The 24,075-nt window shown below is 40.5% G+C and overlaps 1 protein-coding gene across 2 annotated transcripts in view; it reads left to right on the top strand.

Moving 5' to 3' along the window:
* Positions 1 to 24,075, top strand: part of UTP18 (UTP18 small subunit processome component) — a 41,702-nt gene that overhangs the window by 6,064 nt on the left and 11,563 nt on the right. For both annotated transcript variants that reach the window (XM_045488360.1, XM_045488359.1), the window contains exons 4-10: positions 1,123 to 1,190; positions 5,317 to 5,405; positions 7,236 to 7,361; positions 7,461 to 7,635; positions 12,854 to 12,954; positions 13,188 to 13,278; positions 17,666 to 17,789. In XM_045488360.1, the coding sequence (XP_045344316.1) occupies positions 1,123 to 1,190; positions 5,317 to 5,405; positions 7,236 to 7,361; positions 7,461 to 7,635; positions 12,854 to 12,954; positions 13,188 to 13,278; positions 17,666 to 17,789 (774 nt within the window). The remainder of the gene's footprint in view (positions 1 to 1,122; positions 1,191 to 5,316; positions 5,406 to 7,235; positions 7,362 to 7,460; positions 7,636 to 12,853; positions 12,955 to 13,187; positions 13,279 to 17,665; positions 17,790 to 24,075) is intronic.

Raw genomic sequence — 24,075 nt, 5'->3', positions numbered from 1 at the left:
GATCAGTTTGATCCTTTCAAGGTTTTTTTTTAGCTTGCTTGTAGAGTAGCATTTATTCTAGGCTGGTTTAGCTCCATTTTTAAGGTATGACCTCTCTGCCATCTCTACTGAATGCCCTGAGTTTTCAATAAGGACCTTCCCTTGATGGGTTGGAACTCAAGTGTCTCATCTCTGGTGTTGTGCAACTTATAGCTCCGTTGTAGTTCTTTGCCTGACCTCATGGAGTTTCATCCTGTGAATGTGCAGCTTATTATTCAGCAAAAATATCTGTGGACCCCTGTGCAGATTTTTGGAGCTCTTTTTTTTCTTCTGTCCACTGCCCCTCAAATTCCAATTTTCTTAGCTCGTCTTAAGTCTGACCTTTTCTCATTGGTTCTGTGCCAGGGTCTCACAAAATTGTCTTCAGGGTAAAATTCCTGGTATAGAAGGGCTCACCTTGTTATTTCCTTCCTCCCAGGGATCACAATCCTTTGTTGCCTGTTGTCCAATCGGAAAACAGTTTCATATATTTTGTCTAGTTTTTTAGTTTATGGCCAGTAGGCTGAGTTTGGTGGCCTTGTCTATATTTCTGCATTAAACAATTAGAATGATTCTCTGTACTCTTCCCAAAACCAGCCCTTTAGAACATGCTTCTCATGCTTCTCTTTAAACTTACTTTTTCCAGACTGAAATGCTCCAGTTTTATTCAAAGGATATGTCGATTGTGTTTTGTATGTTCTTACCAACCTGGTCATTTTCTTTCAGATGTGTTTTATCAAGTACTCTATTACTGTAGCATTGGTTTGTAATCACAAAGAGCTTTTACTTTGTCCCAAGATCTGAGATGCATTGATATGAGCAAGTGAGCAACCATGTAACTAGATGAAAGTAACTCACAAATATGTATCCAGGTGTCCTGTATCTGAGAGTAGTTTATATGGTTAGAGAGGTTTATGAAAGTTTCCTGAATAAGTAAGTTGGGACTACTCTGTGTGAGTTGCCCTCTTGTTCTTAAAGATAATTTCCTTGGCAGAGATTCTATACATGCTCTAACGGGTGAGCTAATGTATACCATTTAAATGTCTCAAGCTCTGTGAACATTCATTAGTTGCCACAGAATTTCATTTTTGTGTTTTTGCTTAGATTCCAGCATGCCATGGGAGGAGTACCTGCCTGGGCAGAGACTAAGAAGCGGAAAACATCTTCAGATGGTGAGTATTGATATTTCTGTTTAAGTTAGTAAATAAGTCTCTGTTCCTGTTTTGTTATTTGAGTTTTCTCATGAGGCTCGTTAAAACCTGGTGTTTCAGATATATATATATTTTTCCCTGAAATGTTTGGTTTCGAAGTCTGCCATTTCTCTGAGGGAAGCCTTTTCACAATAGTGTAAGACTCATTTTATCACGTGTTCTCTATAGTACGGACAGTAACTGATGAATTTTATGATATTTCATTTTCAACGGAACTGTATTGCATTATGGGATTAAGGAAAGATGACTGTTATTCTTCATTCAGAGCCCCTTCTGAAGACATTGGCAGCTAATCTAGCTTTCTACTAGGAAATGGGATATCTAGGGAGCACATGTCAGGTCAGGCCCAGATGACTAGTCACTTTGTAAAAACCTATTTTTCAACTGCAGGTTTTAAGTTTGGTTTGAACCATAATTGCTCTCTCCTTTTTAGATCCTTGAGTTTAGAGATTATAAATATGGATGGCTTACCAAGATTTGATTTGTGTGCTTGGAGTTACACATTTTAGACTTGGAATTGACTTTGGAAATCCTTTAGGGAGTCCAGAGTATATTCTCCCTCATAACGTAGGAGCTTTTTCCTTAGCGTCCTTGATTTCTGATGAGCTTTTGTTCGATTGCCATCACCCCCCCCCCACCTCCTCCCCACCCCCCACGTCCAGTCCTAATGATACTCCAGTACAGGGAGCCCATATAAAGATCCAGCTTTCTGTAATTCTGTTGGAAAACTCAATCTGTTATTAAGTCAGAATTTACCTTCTGATTTCCAGCCAGATACTTTTAGAGGTTGAAGGAATCTTAGTGATACAGCCTGACTTTATCCACAATGAGAATCTTCTCTACAGCATCTGTTAGATGGTAATTTAGTCTCTGCCTAAACATGTCAGATAATGTACTCTTTACTGGACTGTTTTTTCCTCTTTAAGAACTAACTGTTAGAATTTTTTCCAGTTTTGGGGCACCTGGGTGGCTCATTTGGTTGAGTGTCCGACTCCTGATTTCAGATCAGGTCATGATCTCATGGTTTGTCATTTCAAGCCCTGAGTTGGGCTCTGTGCTGACACCACAAGAGCCTGCATGAGATTCTCTCTCTTCCTCTCTCTGCATCCCCCCCCCCCCCCCCCCCCCCCCCCCGCCCTGGGAACATGCTCTCTCTCAAGATAAATACTTAAATTTTTTTTTCCTTGGTGCCTGGGTTGCTCAGTCAGTTAAGCATCCAACTTTGGCTCAGGTCATGATCTCACAGTTCATAGGTTCGAGCCCCCCATTGGGCTCTTTGTGAACAGCTCAGAGCATGGAGCCTGCTTCAGATTCTGTGCTCCCTCTCTGTCTGCCCCTCCCCCATTCATGCTCGCTCTCGCTCTCCCTCTCTCTCTTTCTCTCAAAACTAGAACAGTAAAAAAAATTTTTTTTAAATAATAAAATTTTTGCCCCAATTTTGAAATTTACCTCCTTATACTCTGTAGTTCTACTCTTTAAAAGTGTACAGTTTAGGGGTGCCTGAGTGGCGCAGTCGGTTAAGCGTCCGACTTCAGCCAGGTCACGATCTCACGGTCCGTGAGTTCGAGCCCCGCGTCAGGCTCTGGGCTGATGGCTCAGAGCCTGGAGCCTGTTTCTGATTCTGTGTCTCCCTCTCTCTCTGCCCCTCCCCCGTTCATGCTCTGTCTCTCTCTGTCCCAAAAATAAATAAACGTTGAAAAAAAAAAAATTAAAAGTGTACAGTTTAAAAAACTTAGAAATAAAAGTATGCAGTGTTTCTTACCTCTACTTAACGTAAAACTGTTGTTATTGGAGAAATGTATTTTCAAGTTTGTTTTTTAACAAGTTTCACATCTCTTATCTTTTAACCTTTTTTTGCGTTGAATGATTTCTACACCCTTGGTCACCAGTTTGCCCTTCTAGATGAAATGTAATTTTATTATCCATTTTAGAATGCTGCATTCATAGAATATTTTAGATAAGGTTATGCTAGCTGTTGAAACAGAAAACCTCCCAGATCTCAGGAGATTAATCCACTGGAAGTTTTTTTCTCATGCATGTAAAATTGCAGAGGTGAGAAGGGGATAGTGTCCTTTAGGGACCCAAGAGGTTCTGTCAACTACACGCTGGGTTTTTCAAAGTTGCCCAAGAGGTTGACATCCAGGCATCTTACAGGGGAAGAGTGAGCAGCTCATCCCAAAGAGATTTTTATTGGCCTGTCTTGGAAGAGGTACATGATACCTTGACTTAGATTTAATTGACCAGAGCTCAGTCACATTGCCATACTAAGTGGAAATGTAATTTGTCTTTGTGCCCATAAAAAAAAAAAAAAAAAAAAAAAAAAAAAGAAATGGGTTAGATCAGCAATTAGCCAGTCTGCTACCATCTGGGATATCCCAGCCTTATACCTTTCCTTTATAGATGAGGGGAGTGAGGTTCAAAGAGGTAACAGTGACTTGTCCAAGGTATACTTCTTACTGGCACAGTGATGACTAGACCCCATCATCATGGTTGTCCCAACACGTTATTTTTATTGCTAAATACTACATTGGCTACCTTTAAAAGAGTAGTACCCTTCTCTTTAAACATAATTACGATATTATTGTCATAGACTTTCAAAATATAGCAACAGTAATTCCTTGATACTATGGATTGTTTTATTGTTGCTGTTTTGTTTGTTTATTTCCTCCCCCCACCCCCCAGATCATTGTAGCTTGCTTTGTATCCTGCTTGGTCTTCACCATGCTTTTGAATCTGGCCTGTTGTCGTTTTTTGTTAAGTTTTGGAAATTCTTCTCGACTGCCTTTTCAAACATTGTTTCTGTTCCAGTCTTCCTTTTCTTCTGGGATACCCATTACATGTATATTAAATGTTTTTATTTTTTTAAACATGTTGTGTCATTTTTTCCCCCTGCATTTTCTGTCCTTTTTGCTTTCTGTACCTTAGTCTGGATATTTTTTTCTGATCCATTTTCCAGACCACTGATTGTCCCTCCATCTAATTTTTATATATTGTTAAAAACGACCACTGGGATCTTAATTTTAACTACCGTATATTTTAGTTCTAGAGTTTGCATTTGGTTCTTTTTTTAATAGTCCATTTCTCTGGTTCAAGTCTGAATATTGTCTTTCATTGTTTTTGACCATACTAAACATATTCCTTTAGAAGTTTGTGTCTGAAAATCTGTTATCTAGATCTCCTATGGAGATTGTCTGTTATTCCTTAGGTTTTCATTCAAGTCACTTTATGTTGTCATTATTGACCTAGTTGTATCTCACTGAGTGTTGACACTGTGTGTGAAAGAATACTATTGTTTAATAAAAGGACGAAGATATCTTTCTCCAGAGAATTCGTATGTTTGTTTCTGGGTAGAGGCTGGGTAACGGGCACTAGCAGTCCCAAGCATCTCCAGTGAGAGATTGTAAGGATTCAAAGCTGGGTTTCAGTTTATGGAGGATTTTATTATGATTCTTTAATTTCACCCTTGATCCTTGGTGTATGTAGCCTTTTATGGCCCCATGCTGAAGCCTGGTGGTTTATTAGACTCCCTTCAGAACCTCAGAGGGCTTTTAGTGCTGGTTTTTGCCCTCATCCCCATGAGTGTTTTGGAACTATTGCCCAGCTTCTTGGCTCTCTTTGCTAGAATCATCAGGAAAAAATCAGCCCTGTTAGGTCTCTTTGAAGTTCTGATACACAATTTGCTGACCTTGATCTCTCCTACAACTAAAAGTGTTAATCTTTTTTCATGTGAATTAAGCTAGATCTGCTGTCTACCTTATTGCCAATTTGGCTGTAATTGTGAATTGTCCTTTTTAAATTGAATACTGACTTTTACTTTTTTCCATCCTGTTTTAGTCACTGTCTGTGAATGTGTACCTTTCATTCCAGAGTCAGGCTTTTATTTTAACCATATAATTGAATTCTCTGTCATCCCCCCACCCTCAAATTTATTTTGCTGTTTTACTTTTACTAATTGCAGCTTAAATAAAGGGATTGAGATTGGAGGCTGGAGTGGGGGGGAATTGAAGTTTGGAATGCAGATGTTTGCGGAAGGTACTGGCCATCTCATTGATTTTAAAGATCAGCCTTGTGGGTTTGTTTGACTTAGATGAAAGTGAAGAGGATGAAGATGATTTGTTGCAAAGGACTGGGAATTTCATATCCACATCAACCTCTCTTCCTAAAGGAATCTTAAAGGTGAGAGTTGGTGAAGTTGGGTCTCTCCCGCCCAGTGTGCTTCCTGTTACAAAGGAACAATGGATTTGTGTTATCTGTGGGATTAAACGTGTTGCTGTTATTTATTTTGCAGAAATGGTCAAGAAGATCAAATTATATCCCCAGGGGTCTTTTGAAAGTTGTATTTGATTTCTCCTTTTGGGTTTCTCTTCATTTCCACGGGCACTAGCTTGGTTCCTGCCCTGTCCTCTCTTGCTTCGTGAGTGGTTTCCCACTTCACTTTATTCTCCCTTTAGTAGGAGCCAGGGGGGTCTTCAAAAAATGAAACCTCAGTCTTGTCACTTTTCCTTGCTTTTTGAAAACTTCTGAGTTCTTTATCACAGTCTACACTGCCCTTCATAATCTCGCATCTGCCTACCTCTGAAACTTCATGTTAGAAGTTTTCCCCTTATTTCCTACCCAAGTTCCCTAGGCCTTCTTTCTGTTTCTTGAACATGCCAAATGCTTTCTTGCCCCACACCTTCACTCTTCCTCCTGAGTGTCTGTTCTTTAAATACTGCTGGTGGCCAATCGATTTTTACCTTCCTTGTTAGATGACACTTACATCCTTCCTGGCTAGCTTGTCTAAAGTGGTCTATGTTAATTACTTTCCAACTCATCACTGTATCTAACTTGTTCGTTGCAGTAACGACGTGCCTACCCAACACAGTGCTTAAGTTAAGTGTCTGTTAAATGACCAGATCCGTCTCTGCCATAGGTATTTTTCCCCATTATAAAATGGTGGCATGCTTTAGTTGGGGGAGGGAACCCTATTATGGCAAATCACTAGGAGACAGAGATTGTGTTTCCCCCCACCTTGTGAAGACAATTCATTCAGCTCTTCATATGGTAAATTTACCTCCACTGAAAATGCAGTTACATAAAAATCTAACATCATTTGTTACAAACAAAACATCCGTATAGTAATCGCTTTATTTTTGTGTATAATTGAGTTTTTAAAAAAATGTTTAATTATTTTGAGAGCGAGCGAGCAGGGGAGGGGCAGAGAGAGGGAGGGAGAGAATCCCAAGCTGACAGCACAGAGCTTGATGTGGGGCTTGAACTTAGGAATCATGAGATCATGACCTGAGATGAATTCAAGAGTCAGACGCTTAACCGACTGAGTCACTCAGGTGCCCCAGGATCATCGCTGCTTTAAACTAGTAACCCTGTTGGGGTGTTTGGGTGGCTCAGTTGGTTAAGTGTCCGACTTCAGCTCAGGTCATGATCTCACAGTTCATGAGTTCAAGCCCCGCATCGGGCTCTGTGCTGACAGCTCAGAGCCTGGAGCCTGCTTCGGATTCTGTGTCTCCCTCTCTGCTCCTGTCCTGCTCACGCTGTGTCTCTCAAAAAGTGGATAAATGTTAAAAAAAAAAAAAAAAAAAATAGTTTAAACTAGCAACCATGTATGCTGAGAGGAGAACATAAGCTGTCCATTCCAACCATAGAACCATGGGGATGATTACATAGTGCCTCTTATTTTGTGCCATGATTGCAAAGACGCTAGAGTTTTAAGTAAAATATCCCTGGAAGTCAAAGTTTCCTAACCTTTATGGGTATATCATGAGGAAATGACTGTATCCTGGTGCTCTAAGACCGTAACGATTTTATCCCTCACTTGAAAGATGGTAAAAATGGATCATTGCATAGTAGAATGACTTGCTGGTTGGTAGAGCTGGGGTCTTCTGGTTACCGTTCCAGTGCACTTTGTTCTATGTTATAAGCTGTGTTACTGTGTTTTTCCTCCATGCTTTGAAGAAGGTAATGTCAACCCATTTGAATTGATAAAATTCCAGCTTTATTTTTCCCCAGATAAAGAATTGTCAACATGCTAACGCAGAACGTCCTACTACAGCCAGGATTTCGTCTGTGCAATTCCATCCTCGTGCGCAGGTTGTGATGGTTGCTGCTCTAGATAATGCCGTATCGCTGTTTCAGGTATGCATTTTTACGTGAAAAACTTGTAGTGAGAAGTATTGACTCCCAGGATACAGTCTGTGGAAATAACCAAAAGGAATGTTTTGCATTTCCTTATAGGTTGATGGAAAAACAAATCCTAAAATCCAGAGCATCTATTTGGAAAAGTTTCCAATCTATAAGGCTTGTTTTAGTGCTAATGGAGAAGAGGTTTTAGCCACGAGTATCCACAGCAAGGTTCTTTATGTTTATGATATGCTGGCTGGAAAGTTAATTCCTGTGCATCAAGTAAGAGGTAAGGTTTCTATTGAACAGGCAGCTGGTCACACACCTTCCCTGCCAGCCCACGACTGAGTTCACGTAACAGAATTTACAACCACTTCTTTCTCATAGGATTCTTAAAAAGAGTGCCATTAGTTTGGTATTTGGGAAATGTTATTGTGTTGAGATGATATGTTTGAATGAAAATAGGGAACTTTTTATTGAGCACTTACAGGAAAATCATAATTTGGAAACATATGTCCCCCAGACCAGAAAAGCAGTTGCAAATACTTGGCTATAAAATTAGCAATTTATGCAGCTGAAAGAGCCTGGGAGCTAGAAAACCTGAGTTCCACGTCCTCGGATAAACTTTCTCCTCTCTGGTAGTCAGGAAATTTGGATACTCTTCCTGTTCTTCCAGTGTCTGTAATAGATTTTTGGTTTACGTTTAAAAGAAATAAAGCGCTATTTTTGGAGGTTGTGATATATTTTAAAGACTATTTAAAAAATCTTCTAGGTGAAAATTTATCTTCCTCTGCCTTACCCATTCTTCCCCTGCATGCCCCGACCCACATCACCACAAAATGCAGTGATGCAGTCATGAACCCTCTGTGAACTTTGGTTTCCCTCGTAGTGAGGTTGGCTGGGTTAGCATTTTAAGTCTTGAGAGGTGGTGCAAACAGCACTGTGGCTCCATGACCATCTCCTTGTTAGACTGCGTGTATGTTTGGGGCTGTAAAGGACCGGGGTGGCTCTGTGTAGTCTTTTTTCTACGAATGGTTCCAAGTGAACAAGGCCAGCTTTAGTAACATTTATGGTGTTTGTGTTCAGTGTTCCCAATCTTCTGTTTCCTAAGTTTCCAGACACCTTCAGTGGATTCTTAGTTTAAGAATGCTTTAAGCCAGTGGTTCTCAGACATTAATGTGCATATGAATTACCTGGGGATCTGGTTAAAGTGCAGATTGTGGTTCCGTGGGTCTGAGGTGGGCCTGATTCTGCATCACTCACAAGCTCTTAGTTGATGGTGCTGGTGCTGGTCCATGGACCTCACTTTGAGTTGAAAAGCCTTAAATAGTCCCCTCATGTTGTAGCAGAAAACAACACGTAGTGTTAGTGTTTTTACTTATTATTCCACTTATGAAAAGGAGTGGGCTTTTGTCCATCCTTGCCTTGCATCCTCTTGGGAAAAGCAAGCCCAGGGTTGGCCCACATACAGTTAGTGATGGTTACCGTGGATCTGCTGGTGCACAGGAGTGTGGATCTGACCACTAACTTTCTTCTAAGACGTGGCATTTATCTTTTGCTCTCAATATTTCCCCTCCTCCTCTTTCCTCAGTAAGCATAACTTGGCGCATTAATGGTGATAATGATAAATTAAACTTTTTTTTTTTTTTTTTTTTGGTGGGGTTGGTTGTTGAACACTGTTTTCAGTCTATTACTATAAAACTGTAAATAACTCAAGAAACTAAGGACACTAGAATTAGAGAGAAAAATCGCTGATTGGTTAGAATGTGCAAACTAATACACCTCAGAACTCTTTCATTGTCTTTTTTTTTTTTTTATTATCTTTTTAATGTTTATTTTTGAGAGAGAGAGACAGAGCGTGAGCAGGGGAGGGGCAGAGAGGGAGGGACACAAAGAATCCGAAGCAGGCTCCAGGTTCCGAGCCATCAGCACAGAGCCCAACGTGGGGCTTAGACTCACAAGCTGTGAATCATGCCCTGAGCCAAAGTTGGACGCTTAACCGACTGAGCCACCCAGGCACACCAGACTCATTCACTGTCTTAAATGCAAGCTTGAAAAATGAAGAATGCAGAATTGGTGCATTCTGAAGAATTTTGAATTGATAGTTCCATTAACCGATGGGGTTCATAATGTTGGGTCCACGGACTCTCAAAATTCTGATAGAATTCAGGGGTGTGTAAAATCAGATGGGAAAAACATTACGTCTTTATTTTCACTAACCTATAACTGAAGTTTAGCATTTCCTTCAGTTATGAGAGTTTTGAACAACTGTTATTTTGAGAGGGGGATCATACACTTCACGAGACTGACACACAAAAATTTTGAGAACCCCAGATTACTAGTTCAGATTCCAGAAACAGTTTCTGTTGAGTCATTTATAAGGGTAATTCTTACGAGAGATATCTTGTTCCAGGTAAACGCATAAGGAATTTGATGATTTGGGAATTAAATTAGTTGGTCAGGCAGCCATTTTGATTATACGCACTATGGTGTGGTGATACCTGAGCTTCAGTTTTTTCTTTCTTTGAAATAGAGGGTCCTAAATATTGAAAGATACTTTTTAGAAAAATTTTTATTTTATTTTGTTTTTTGTTTTGTTCTTATTTTAATTCCAGTTAACATACTGTGTTATATTAGTTTCAGGTGTACAATACAGTGATTCAGCAGTTTGATACATCACCCTGTGCTCATCACAGGTGCACGTCTTAATCCCCATCACCTATATCACTCCCTCCCCTCCCCTCTGGTAGCCTTCAGTTTGTTCAAAAGACATAATTTTTTATAAGCTCCTAAATTAGCACCTGCCACATGTTAAATGCTCAGTGGTAACTGCCGCCATTGTTTGGAGCAGCATATCACTTATCTGATGACAGATCACAGCGAAGTCCACTTTCCATCCTATGGAATTTGGCACTATTATAATTAAATTGGCCTTTCCTTTTCTTCTCAGTTGCTTATTAGTTGACCTAAAAATCTCATTCACAGATCTATAAAAAGATTTATATCTGACACCTTTAAAGCATTGTATCTTCTTTCTCAAGGCCATGTTATAAATTTTATCTGGTTTCTATTTTGGAAGGTTCACCATTTGTAAGAAGCAATTGCAGTATTGATGTTAGCATTTATTATCACTTTTTTTGAGGTTAAAATTAAAGTACTGTATACATATAGCTAGTATACTGCAAGTTTTGGATGTAGATATAGTTGTGTCTCTTATTTTTCCAATTAATTGCTAAAGCAGCTACCTATCCTTATTTGTTCTAAGTCCAGTATTTCCTTCTGGAAGACACTCCCCTCTCCTGAATTCCCTCAAAACAGCAAGCTTACTCAGGCTAAATGCATAAGGTCTTCTAGCCACCTATGTAATGAGCCCGCTGGCACTTTGCCACACTGGGTTTCTCTGCACAGTATGAGGGAACTTTGTTCCCTGTTGCTCTGATGATACATGTGCAGTCCATATCCTTCCATGGTCTGGTGGCCCTCAGCTGTAGGCTTTTTAGTTTTCTCTTGCATTTCTTCCTCCCAGTTTTGTGTCAGTAGGATTGGGTCTGGGGGGAAAGGGTTCCACCTGCAGCCTCACCCTGTGCTAGAATCAGCCTCCCTCCCTGTTTCATCATGTAATGGTATTTCCCTTCTGTTTAGAGCTGTTTCTGTCTATGGTAGTCAGAACCTAAAGTTTGCCCAGATTTGGGGATGAAATGACCCTAGGTAGGAATAGGTTCATAGTTAAGAAGACTGGTCATCCCTAGCAGGCGTAACTCCAGTAATTGGAAATATGTGTCTGGATTGATTTCCATCAAGGAATATAGGGTATAGTCTGTGGAGGCAGGATTAGAGTAGGAGGCCCAGTTTGTAGGATTGTAAACCATCTGGATAAAGACTGTTAAAAGGGTAGAAGTGGTCTGTGGGAGCTTGCTTAAACCAGCATTTTCTGGTAGGGGAACAAGGGTCTTCACTAGGTTTTTCTAAATTTATTTATTTTGATTAATGTTTTAATTTAGCAACTTTAAAACATGTTTTTCATTTTATTTTGTTTATTTTTGAGAGAGACACAGTATGAGCTGGGGAGGTGCAGAGAGAGAGGGAGACACAGAATCCGAAGCAGGCTCCAGGCTCTGAGCTGCCAGCAGCCTGACGCCGGGCTCGAACTCACGGACCGTGAGATCATGACCTGAGCTGAAGTCGGACGCTCAACCAACAGAGCCACCCAGGTGCCCCTCATTTTGTTTATTTTAGAGAGAGAGAGAAAAAGCGTGAGCCGGGGAGAGGGACAGAGGGAGAAGGAGAGAGAATCTCAAGCAGGCTCCATGCTCAGTGTAGAGCCTGATGTGAGGGTCAATCCCACAACCATGGGGTCATGACCTGAGCCTAAATCGAGTTGGATGTGTAACTGACTGAGCCACCTAGGTGCCCCAAACATTTTTTTAAATAATTTTTTTTTGCGGGGGGTGGTGCTTGGGTGGCTCAGTTGGTTAAGCACCCGACTGTGGCTCAGGTCATAATCTCACAGTTCGTGAGTTCAAGCCCCACATCAGGCTCTGTGCTGATAGCTCGGAGCCTGGAGCCTTCTTCCAATTCTGTGTCTCCTCTCTTTCTCTCTCAAAAATAAATAAATATTAAAACGATTAAAAAATAATATTTTTTTGACTAAATGATACATTCAAATGTACAAAAATCCAATACATAGGAAAGAGCAGACGTGAAAAGTGTACTCTGCTCTATCCCCCTGGCCACTTGCTTCCCTTCCCCCAGTTGTACCTATTCTTTAGGTATCCTTTCTATTAGGCACTTTTTTATTAAGTTTGTTCACTAAGCAGTCTTGTCGGAAAGAGTCTCTTGAATGGGTAATCTGAATCTTTTAGGCATGGAAAAGGAACATGTCCCTTTGTAAATAAGTAAATTGACTTTCTGGTTTATATACTTAGCTCATGTGGTTTGGTTACATGAGTCACATTTTGAGAAGCTGATCGACCCTTGAATACAACGACACTTCGTGGTTTTCTCTTTTCCTTTTTTTCCTATTTGGAATCACAACGTTAAGGACTGGACTCATTCATCATGGGATGTTTAGTAGGTGGCCAACAACTAGTTTCTATAAGTTACTATGTTTTAGCAGTCTCTGATGTCTGTGTATTTCTCTTCTGTTAATGAACTTTGTGAGAAAGAAGTGTAATTTATCCTTTTAGTTAATTACAGATGTCACCGTGTACATTTGGAAAATTAGTTGTTATGTTTACTGTTTGGAGAGCTAAATCTCTAGCCTGTCATTCAAATGGTGAATGTTAACCAAGACAGAGAAGAAAAGTGAGCATTTTGTGATGACCTTATACTTGGGTCATACTCAGTGATGCATGGGGTCAGACTTCTTCAGAGTCTGAGCCTAGCTTTTTTTTTTTTTTTAGTTTGAGGCACTTTTTGTTTTAGAAGGTAAGGAACTCTCAGTTGCTTGTGAAAGATAATGTTACTGAAAATCATATTAATCCTTATTGATTCATCTCCTCTCTTAGGCTTGAAAGAGAAGATAGTGAGGAGCTTTGAAGTCTCTCCAGATGGGTCCTTCTTGCTGATAAATGGTGTTGCTGGATATCTTCATTTGCTGTCAATGAAGGTGAATGCTTATTGGTGGTTGCTTGTTCTTTTAGGATAAGACATTAGTGGAGGGATGGTCTTGAATCATCTCAAACAGAGGGCAACAGTAGGACTTGGGGAGAACTTTTGACTATAGGGAAAAACAAAGTCAAATAGGTATAACAAAACAGACCTACATTGTTTTTAGTCCCAGTGTGATTCTTCTGTGTACCTCCTAACAATTTGATAAGTAATGTTTGTTGTTTTTTTCAGACTAAAGAATTGATTGGCAGCATGAAAATTAATGGAAGGGTTGCAGCATCCACGTTCTCTTCAGATAGTAAGAGAATGTATGCCTCTTCAGGTGGGTTAATTGACATGATCATCTAAAGCTTTTTTGAAGCTTTGGATATGTTTCATTTCAGATTTAACCAAAAACAGTGCTTGATTTTAGACATTTTTTTGTTAGTAAGAAAGTAATTTTTTATTTTTAGGATTGTCATTACCATTTGCCTTTTTAAAAAAAAAATTTTTTTTTTTAACGTTTATTTTTATTTTTGAGAGTGAGAGAGACAGCGTGTGAACAGGGGAGAAGCAGAGAGAGAGGGAGACACAGAATCTGAAGCAGGCTCCAGGCTCTGAGTGGTCAGCACAGCACAGAGCCTGATGCAGGGCTCCAACTCACAAATCATGACCTGAGCTGAAGTTGGCTGCTTAAATGACTGAACCACCCAGGCGCCCCCCATTTGCCTTCTTATTTACTGACTAGTGATAGTGAAGGGCTACACATTTAACATGCTAGCATGTTAACGGTGAGGGGCCGGGACTCCTGGGTGGCTCAGTAGGTTAAGCATCCGACTCTTGATTTCGGCTCAGGTCACGATTTCACGGGTCATGCTGACACTGCAGAGCCTGCTTGGGGTTCTGTCTCTCCCCCTCTTTGCTTGTTCCCCACTTGCACTCACACGCTTGCGCTCTCTCTCTCTCTCTCTCTCTCTCAAAATAAATAAACAAACTTAAAATAGTGAGGGGCTAACCATATTTAACCATGTTAACATGTTAGGGGAGAAGATGGGAAGAAAACGCTTATTAAAAAATGATTCATTCTCAGACTTCCTTTCTTTTTGAAAGTTACTTACAATCATTACCCTTTTTCTTTTAACAGTACCTTTTCACTTGGATAATGTCTTGAATGTTCTTCATAATTGATTGAAAACAATTCAGAGCTCACCCTCTGACATTTCTATGGTGCAGTTGGCCAGCTGTCAGTCATCCTTGACAGACTCTAACCTTGCACTTTCCTGCTCTTCTGCCTTTCTGATCATCCTGTGCCTTTTTGGACTCTTGCTCCCTTTCCCACAGGATCTTGGGGCCATCCTAATCTCAGTGTAGCTCGTGCTGCTGGGTAGGGGGAGGCATCAGGGTGGTTGTGTCAGTACTTACTCTGCAATCTCTGTGGGGCCTTTTTGCAGAATTTTTGCTACACCTCAGCTAAGAGCACTTGATAATATAGCATTAGTTTTTTTGTTGTTGTTTTTTTGAGGTGTAATGTGACATATAACATTAAATTAGTCAGGTGTGCAGCATAATGATTTGATACTTGTATATGTTTCAAAATGATTACCACATTGTCTGGTTATCTGTCACCACACATAGTTAATTTTTTTCTTGTGATGAGAACTTTTAAGATCTATTCTCAGCAGCTTTCAAATAGGTAGTTCTGTGTTATTAACTATAGTCACCATGCTGTAAAGTACATCTACTTGACTTACAACTGGATTGTAAAAAGTTTTAAAAGCTTTTTTTAAAAAAAGGATTAACATTGGCATTAACTTTTGTTTAATTTTTGTTGTGTTTCTTTTTTCCTTTTTTTTTTTTTTTTTTTTTAATTTATTGTCTGATAACATGCAGTGCAGTATTAGTTTCAGGAATAGAATTCAGTGATTCATCACCTACATACAACACCTGCTGCTCATCACAACAAGTGCTCTCCTTAGTACCCAGCACCCATCTAGCCCATCCCCCAGCCACCTCCCTCTATCAACCCATAGTTCTCTGTCATTAAGAGTCTCTTGTGGTTTGTTTCCCTCTCTTCTTCCTCCCCCTTCCCATATGTTTATCTGTTTTGTTTCTTAAATTCCACATGAGTGAAATCAGATGCTATTTGTTTTTCTCCTATTGACTTATTTCACTTAGCATAATACCCTAACTCCATTCATGTCATTGTAAATGGCAAGAGTTCATTCTTTGGGATGGCTGAGCGATAGTCTAGTATGTGTGTGTATGTGTATGTATGTATATGCGCACACACACACACGTGTCCCATATGTTTATTCATCAGTCAGTGGACATTTGGGCTCTCTCCATAGTTTGGCTATTGATAATGCTCCTATAAACATTAGGGGGTGCATGCACCCCTTCGAATCTGTATTTTTGTATCCTTTGGGTAAATACCTAATAGTACAATTGCTGAATTGTAGGGTAATTCTATATTTAGTTTCTTGAGGAACGTCCATACTGTTTTCCAGAGTGGCCACAGCAGTTTGCATTCCACCAACAGTGTAAGAGAGTTCTCCTTTCTCTGCATCCTTGCCAACATCTGTTTCCTGCATTGTTAATTTTAGCCATTCTGACAGGCATGAGGTGATATTTTGTGGTTTTCATTTGTATTTCCATCATGATGAGTGATGTTGAGCATGTTTTCATGTGTCTGTTAGCTATCTGGATGTCTTCTTTGGCAAGGTGTATATTCATGTTTTCTGCCATGTTCTGTTTTTGTCCTAGAATCAAACTTTCACAAAGTTGAGTTACTCACATTTGTATTTTTTTAATCAACTATTGTCGTAATAGATTTCATGAGAGGTAAGGAATAAATACTGGTTCAGAGTGATGTTCCTAATGTAATGGCCCTTGGATCCTGGGGGCCAGAGTCGGGGAGAAGAGGTGGAGGGTCAGAGATACTGAAATTTGGTGTGTGAATTAGGTGCAGATGTGAAGTATTTACAAAATTGGTCATGATTGTGGAGGTCTTATTTTCTATAACAAAGGTCCTGTAAAAGCAGGGGGACGAGTAATCAAAAGTCCAGCTTTGGTAACATCTAGATGACCTTCCTGCCATCAATCCCTTCTCTTCCCATTTTAGTGTGTTGCTAGCGGGGCTAATCTGTAAATGCTTTCCTTTATCGTAACATTACTGTACAGGCAAACACAAAGAATTTCATGTTTGACCTCGTTCAATTTTTCCAAATATATTTTATTACTGCTTAATCTAAACCTTTATGCCAGCCTGGAAAATCTTTGTCAAGGAAATATTTGGAACAGTGAGATTAATTGAATTCTCATTGGGAGGAGAAGAGTATAGAAAAGTGAACTTTAGCACAATATCCGCAGGAAAGACAAAGATGAAATGGGTGAGTGAGGAGACACTTTTGAGATGAGTGTAGGATCATTATACAAATCTGTAAATGGGGAGCCTGGGTGGCTTAGTCAGTTGAGCATCTGACTTCCGACTTGGGTCATGATCTTGCGGTTTGTGGGTTCAAGCCCCACATTGGGCTCTCTGCTGTCAGTGCGGAGTCCGCTTTGGATCCTCTGTCCCCCTCTCCCCATGCTCCTCCCCCTCCGTCTCAAAAATAAATAAAGATTAAAAAAAAAAGAAATCTGTAAATGGGTATGAAGAAGACAGTGATCATCAGTATCGTGCTTATAGGAGAGAGAAAAAAGAATAAGGACTGATTTTGGCAATAGTCCTTTCTTTTTATTTTTTGAAGTTTTTTTTAGTAATTCCTTTACCCAGTGTGGGGCTCAGAACCATGATCCCTGAGATGAAGAGTTGCATGATCTTCTGACAGCCAGCCAGGTGCCCCGATGGTCATTTCTATCATGAAAATATTTGTGTTCTTTTCAGGTTTAACATCCTCCTTGATCTTACCCACGTTCTTCTTTCTCTAAACTATTTGTGCTTATTGCTCACAGTTAACGTTTCTTATCATTTAAGTGACTTGGTAATAGATACGCTGTATGTATCATAAATTATAAATTTCTTGTGGTCTGGATCAGTTTATTTTCCGCCTTCTCTGTCATTGCCATCATCATCAGTTTGATATATTAATCAACTTACCCTACAAATAGGTGCTCTGCCTATTGATGGATATTGGAACTTACGATGATAAGTATTTTGTTTTTTGTTATTTTAAGTTTTTTGCTCTAATAATTCATCTGAGTGAAATGTAGAAGTTCTGTCTGAAAGCTCAACTCAAGCCAAGAGTTTGTGGTTTTCACTCTAAACTTAAAGATACTGTTTATTAATGGCTATTTGAGGGTGCATTTTCTACATGTAGAAATGTATACAAGGAATCCTTTTAGGCCAGCTTTGTAGACCTAGGACATTTATAGGGAGTTTTTGTTTGTAGTCCCCTGTACTGTTAAAGTGGGGCTAAGAGGGGGCGCGCCTGGGTGGCTCAGTCAGTTAAGCGTCTGACTTCAGCTCAGGTCATGATCTCACAGTTCATGAGTTCGAGCCCCGCATTGGGCTCTGTGCTGACAGCTTAGAGCCTGGAGCCTGCTTCAAATTCTACGTCTCCCTCTCTCTCTGCTCCTCCCCTGCTCATGCTCTGTCTGTCTCTCCTTCAAAAATAAATAAAAACATTAAAAAAAAATAAAATAAAGCGTGGCTAAGAATGAATGGTCAGTTCACTTGACTTTCAAGTTTAAAGCAACGTTAACCAAACCCTTTTGGCTCTTTCTTTCAGGCGATGGGGAAGTTTATGTTTGGGATGTGAACTCTAGAAAGTGCCTTAACAGATTCGTTGATGAAGGCAGTTTATATGGATTAAGCATTGCCACATCTAGGAATGGACAGTATGTGGCTTGTGGGTAGGTAAAGAGAGGTTCTTATAACCTTAATCCCATTGTACTAATGAGAAAATATTAAAGAATTGAATATACTGCATGATGCTTAAGTGGTTTTGTTTATAAACTGTTCAGTAATAGAAAATCAGTAGACCCAGTTTTTTTTTGCATTCTTAATGCAGTGTTTAGTAATGATGGTTTACCGGCTCTTTATCAAAGAAATATGGCACTACTTTATATCATTGTAGTTTTTCTTATATTTGAAATATTCATTTGATCACATCAAGTTTTCTTGCTGTTTTAGTTTTCTTGCCATTGACAAGGATACAGGACAAGTTAAATTTGAAGATACTTAAGGCATAGTTTTTTTTTTTTTAATTTTTTGTTTAATCTTTATTTATTTTTGAGAGAGAGACAGCGTGTGAGCAGGGGAGGGCCAGAGAGAGAGGGAGACAAGAATGTGAAGCAGGCTCCAGGCTCCGAGCTGTCAGCACAGAGCCTGACGCGGGGCTTGAACTCATAAACTGAGAACATGATCTGAGCTGAAGTCAGACGCTCAAGCTACTGAGCCACCCAGGTGCCCCTTAAGGCATAGTTTTCTTTGTCTGGCTAGTGGTATAAAGCAAATATATGTTCCTTAGAAATACTGTTTGTTAATATCGTAGACACCTCGAAAATACTACCTAGAGCATGCTATTGTATTATCATTGGGAAAAAAATGGTTATTACACTCGGGAAAAGATGACACTATTCTCCTACTTGATTCTAAAGCTGCGTGGTGGGAGGAGGCATTGGATACATCTTACCTGTGTTTCTAAATCATCTTACCTACCAAACCACTCATTAGCACCTGTAACTTTAAAGCTTCCAACAGTAGATTTTTATGACTTTCTTAGACTGGACACCACTTCAGTCAAATCCTCCCTGAGTGAGAGATGAAGCGGGTCTTACCATCTGGAAGCACAGCATATTCCCCATTCTTTTTTTCACTTCATTCCCTTCAGGGTTAAGATTGGGGAACATGCCCACCACCATTTGAAAATTGGTCACCTTTGGGGCCTGGAGGAAGGGAAAGTGGGACCAGGCTGTGGAGCTTGGAGACCCAGCCGAAATAAAGGCCTAGACGAAGGCCCCTCCCTGTTCTGTGTTCTCCCTAGTCACCACCCCTGTGACTCCTGTAGGAAGGGCTGTCTCGGTGTGAGCCCAGCATTTGTGCAGTGTGTGCACTGTGGCAGCAGTCATGGCAAGCACAACTTCTGGGAATGAAATTCCTTTAAAGCGAAGACTAGCATTGTCAAAATACTAATTTTGAGTAATTTTAAGCAGAACTGCCCAGAAATGATCTTCACTTAAATTTGTGAAGTTAGTGTTTTTCTGATCCTTGCCTTTTTTTTTTCTTTTCAAATTTTTATTTAAATTCTAGGCAGTTAGTGTACAGTGTAACATTGGTTTCAGGAGTAGAATTCAGTGATTGATCACTTACATACAGTGCCCAGTGCTCATCACAAGTGCCCTCCTCAGTGCCAATCACCTGTCTAGCCCATCCCCCACCCACCTCCCTCCATCAGCCCTCAGTTTGTTCTGTGTCTTTAAGAGTCTGGTGGTTTAGGGCACCTGGGTGGCTTAGTTAAGCGTCTGACTCTATTTCGTTTCAAGTCATGATCTCACAGTTCATGATTTTGAGCCTGTGTCGGGTTCTGTGCTGGCAGTATGGAGCCTGCTTGGAATCCTCTCTCTCCCCCCTCTCCCCCCCCCCCCCCCCCCCCACCATTTGCTGTCTCTCTCTCCAAAAAAAAAAAAAGTTCCTTCATGGTTTGTTTCCCTCTCTCTTTTCCCCCCCTCCCATATCTATTTTGTTTCTTAAATTCCACGTGAGTGAAATCATACGGTATTTGTCTTTCCCTGATTGACTTATTTCACTTAGCGTTATACATTCTAGCTCCATTCACGTCATTGCAAATGGCAACATTTCATTCCTTTTAATGGCTGAGTAATACTTGATTATATATGTGAATATACACACATACATGTATATACACTACACCTATTTTTTTTTTAATGTTTTATTTTATATATAGAGAGCAAGTGAGAGAGTGAACACGCAGGGGAGGGGCAGAGAGACAGGGACAGAGGATCCGAAGCAGGCTCTCTGGCTCTGCACTGACAGCAGAGAGCCCGATGCAGGGCTTGAACTTGCAAACTGTGAGATCATGACCTGACCTGTGACCTTAAGCCGAAGTCGGATGCTTAGCCAGCTGAGCCACCCAGGTGCCCCACACCACATCTTGTTAATCCATTTATCAGTTGATGGACATTTGGGCTGTGTCCATAGTTTGGCTACTGTTGATGATGTTGCTGTAAACATTGTGGTGCGTGTGCCCCTTCGGAAAAGCACACCTGTATCCCGTGGATAAATGCCTAGTAGTGCAATTGCTGGGTCGTAGGGTAGTTCTGTTTTTTAACTTTCTGAAGAACCTCCATACTGTTCTCCAGAGTTTGCCTCTCTTTTTTGAACCACTTTTATTATTTTATTCATTGGGCCCTTTGAAGGACCCAAATAGGAAAAATCTAATACTAGTTTAAACTGATTTGAGTTGCCCTCAGTGTAATGGAACTCTGATGTGCTTGGTCCAAGAACATAATTAGGTTGTTATTGTTATACTTGTAAAGCAGGGCCTTAATCTTAGAGGAGTTTCTGGAGTTATTAGGGAGGTTGGGGAAGAGTTACTGGTGGTGGAGAAGCCAGAGGCAGGAGAGGCAGAGCCCCACTGGTGAGGTGTTGGCTCCCTTTCTCTCCTTTTCTCCTCCCCTTTCTTCCCCTCTCTCTGCCTCTCTTCTCTCTCTGCCCTCTCCCACCCTCTCCCGCCCTCTCCCTCCTCCTGCTGGTGCTGGTGTGAAACTCCTCTGTCTTGGCTCCTGCTGTTAGGAATTAACTCCTTTGATCTAAAAACTCATCTGTTTGTATCTGTTAATTCTTCTCATTCAGTGTCCTGACAGAAAGTAGAGCTTTCTTTGCTTTGCAGTTTTGCTCTGACAGAGCAGTAGGAAAGCTGAGTATGCTGTAAATAGAGATCTCTTTTCACTTATATTACTGTTTTTTATGGCATCTGTTCCTGTAAGGAATGCTATGTACTTTTAGAAAATTTGATGTTAATTCACACAACATCATTGTTAGAATGTACTTGGGCGATCTCTGGACTGTCCTTCATTCTATAGACAGGGACTGATGCTCTGAAGCGTTCTGTCAGAGACCACTGAAAACATGGACAGAGTGGGGTCTGGAGGCCTGTGGTCTTACTTTTTCAGGTGCAGTGCCTCTCTCACTCCACTGGGTGGAATCTGTGGTTAAATCGTACCTTTGCTGCATCTTCTGTAAATGCAGTAGTGTTCTGTGACTTCCTAGCTGGTCTGGAAGTCCATCAGTAAAAAAAAGAAATAGACATATGAACGTCCACTATGTACAAAGCACTGTATATTGAAGAATGGGAAAGAGGTGTGATAGCCCTTTGTGTGCAGAGGCCCTTATGACCTCACCAAATTCAAATGACCTCATAATGTGACTTGGAGAATCTCCTTTGTTGTATTTTATTTTCTGTGCTTACCATGAGGAAATTGACAATGTCTCCTGTTGCAGCTGTGGCACAGATCGCTAGCTTAGGCTCCTGCCTTTACTTGGGGTGCAAGCTACAAACCACTTTGGGGTCTTTGCATTTTGAGAGTTTTAGGCGAACGCTATAGAAATATGTACTTTTGTATTTTCAGATCAAAGTCCTATCAGGTGATTAGAGATTTGTTGATTCTACTCTTCATCAACTTCTTATAAATATACAAAATTGTCTTTTTATTATGGTTCCCATTTAAGTAATTTCAAACTTTGAATAATAATTAGAATAAAAAGATCAAGCACGAGCAGGAGAAGGAGAGAGAGAGAACCCAGCAGGCTCCGTGCTATCAGCACACAGCCCAACATGGGGCTCGAACTCATAGACCATGAGGTCATGACCTCATGAAATCAAGAGTCAGATGCTTAACCAACTGAGCCCCCCAGGGGCCCCTTACTTGCAAATGTTTTCCCAGCATTTACCATGTGCCAAGAATTGTTGTTTTCCATATGTAATTATACACGTATGTATGTGTGTGTGTGTTAACTATACACATATTCTGTGTGTGTACATATATTTTTCATACGTAAACTATTTCTCATTTTCTACTTCACAGTATAGGTCCTGCTGTCGCCACTTTACAGGTGGAGAAGGGCGAGGTACTGTGAGTTAAATTACTTGGTTAAGGTCACACAAATAGTAAGTGGTAGAGTCAACATTACAACCCACATCTGGCTACAAAGCCTGAGCTCTTAACCTTGCTGCTGCCTTTTTTTAAAGGTGTACCTCTCTGTGTTCATGTTTTTAAATATATGAAGGTACAGTTACTAGGAGTTCTGCTAATTAAGAAATCTCACAAGAAGAACATTTATAGTCCAGTTTGTCTTGTGTATGAATCCTTTTGTGCCAATATATAATCCCTTTGGAAAGTCGGCTTCAACCATTCGGTGCTTCAGCTTTTACATAGCTTTATCTTTTATCTCTTTAAGTCTCTAAATGTACCTTGGCTTGCTATTTCTCCTACTTAAATCTGGATTTTAAACCCTTAGCTTAAGACTTGCTTCAGGATTTTTGTGATTTCAGTAACCTCTCTGGGTTTGAAGAATGTGGGAGCTAGTCTTCTGTAACTTAAAGCTAAATAAACAAAAGTTTTTCTTTCATCTTTGTATGGTAGTCTGATCCTGCATGTCCATCATGGTAGCCACTAGCCACATGTGGCTAGTTCAATTTAAATTAATTAAAATGAAAGTTTGTTCCTTTGTGACGCTAGCCACATTTTAAGTGTTCCGGAGCTGTGTGCGTCTAGTGGCTTCCATCTAGGACAGTGCAGATACGGAGCATTCCCACCATCACAGAAAGGTGTAGACAGTGCGAGTCCAATCTAGTCATTTGATCGGTAAGGAAACTGAGGCCTAAGAGTTGGGTAATTTTAGTTTTGTTTATTGGTTGTTACTCATTAAACTGATTATTGGCAGAGTTGGATCTGGAACGCAGCTCGTCTGGTTCCCAGTTCAGTGTTCTTTCCACACTGCCACTCCCCAGATATTTGGATTTTATATTTAAAAAATACTGGATAATTCAGGACTCCAGAAAAATATGAAATTCATTAGGTTTTAGGGCCTGGAGTTAATAGTTCTTTTATTTTAACATTCCCATTGAACATATGAAGTGGGTTTCATTTTACTTCATCTAGAGAATCTTCAAGCCATAGATGTTTTACAATGTGAGGAAAACCTGTTTTATTCAATGATGTGTTTCTGCCTTGGTTTTCTCATTTATAAAAACATTTACCATTTAGCTAGGGATTGTGAGGTAGTTAGTGGTCCCATGGTGGGGACACATGTATCCATGTACATGATGAGTCATCATGAGGTCTGCAGTTGAGATGGTATTTCTTAAGAGTGTAAGGAATACGGGTGCTTGGTAGGCTTAGTTGTTAAGCATCTGACTTTGGCTCAGGTCATGATCTCATGGTTCATGAGTTCGATCCCACATTGGGTGAGCTCAAGCCCTGCTTCTCTCTCTCTCTCTCTCTCTCTCTCTCTCTCTCTCTGCCCCTTATTCACTTGTGCTTTCTCTCTCTCTCTCTCTGTTTCTCAAAAAATAAAAGACTGTAAGGAATGGTGAGGGCTGTTGTAAGGGCCATCAGGAGAGGTGTCATTGTAGGTATTGGCACTCCAGCTAAGCACTTGAGGGCCAGGTAGGGTTCAGAGAAAGGCACGGCAGGAAGTAGAAAGGAAGGGTGTGGAGGTGAGAAAGTTTGGTGTGGCTTCTGAGTGGAGTGCAGATGGATGACTCCTGAGGGCTTAGGCCACAAAGGAAAGCAGGAAGGGGACAACTTTTACCCTGTGTCGAAGAGTGTGGACATTATATTGAGTGGAAAGAGCAACCACCAAGGGTTTTTCCATAGAGGAGAATTGTGGTCACATCTGAATTTTAGGGTTTGAAGTAGATAATTCCCATGACAGCCTTTAGGGGGGCAGCAGAGGTACAGGGAGCCTTGAAGTCATTGACATAACCTGGGTGGGGCCATCACTGGGGAGAGTGGGAGCGGGAATATGGGAGAGACAGGAAGTGATGTTTGTGATGTATGTCATAGCTGCTTAGAAAATTGGGGTGGGAGAGAAGCAGTGACACTCTCAGGCTGCAGGCCTGAGTGGCCAGAAGAGTGTACTTGTCATTGTATGAGGAGAAGGAGGAGTGGTGTT

Source organism: Leopardus geoffroyi, chromosome E1 (assembly GCF_018350155.1).
Source record: "Leopardus geoffroyi isolate Oge1 chromosome E1, O.geoffroyi_Oge1_pat1.0, whole genome shotgun sequence".
Classification (NCBI taxonomy): domain Eukaryota; kingdom Metazoa; phylum Chordata; class Mammalia; order Carnivora; family Felidae; genus Leopardus; species Leopardus geoffroyi.
This window is presented reverse-complemented; position numbering and strand designations above follow the sequence as displayed.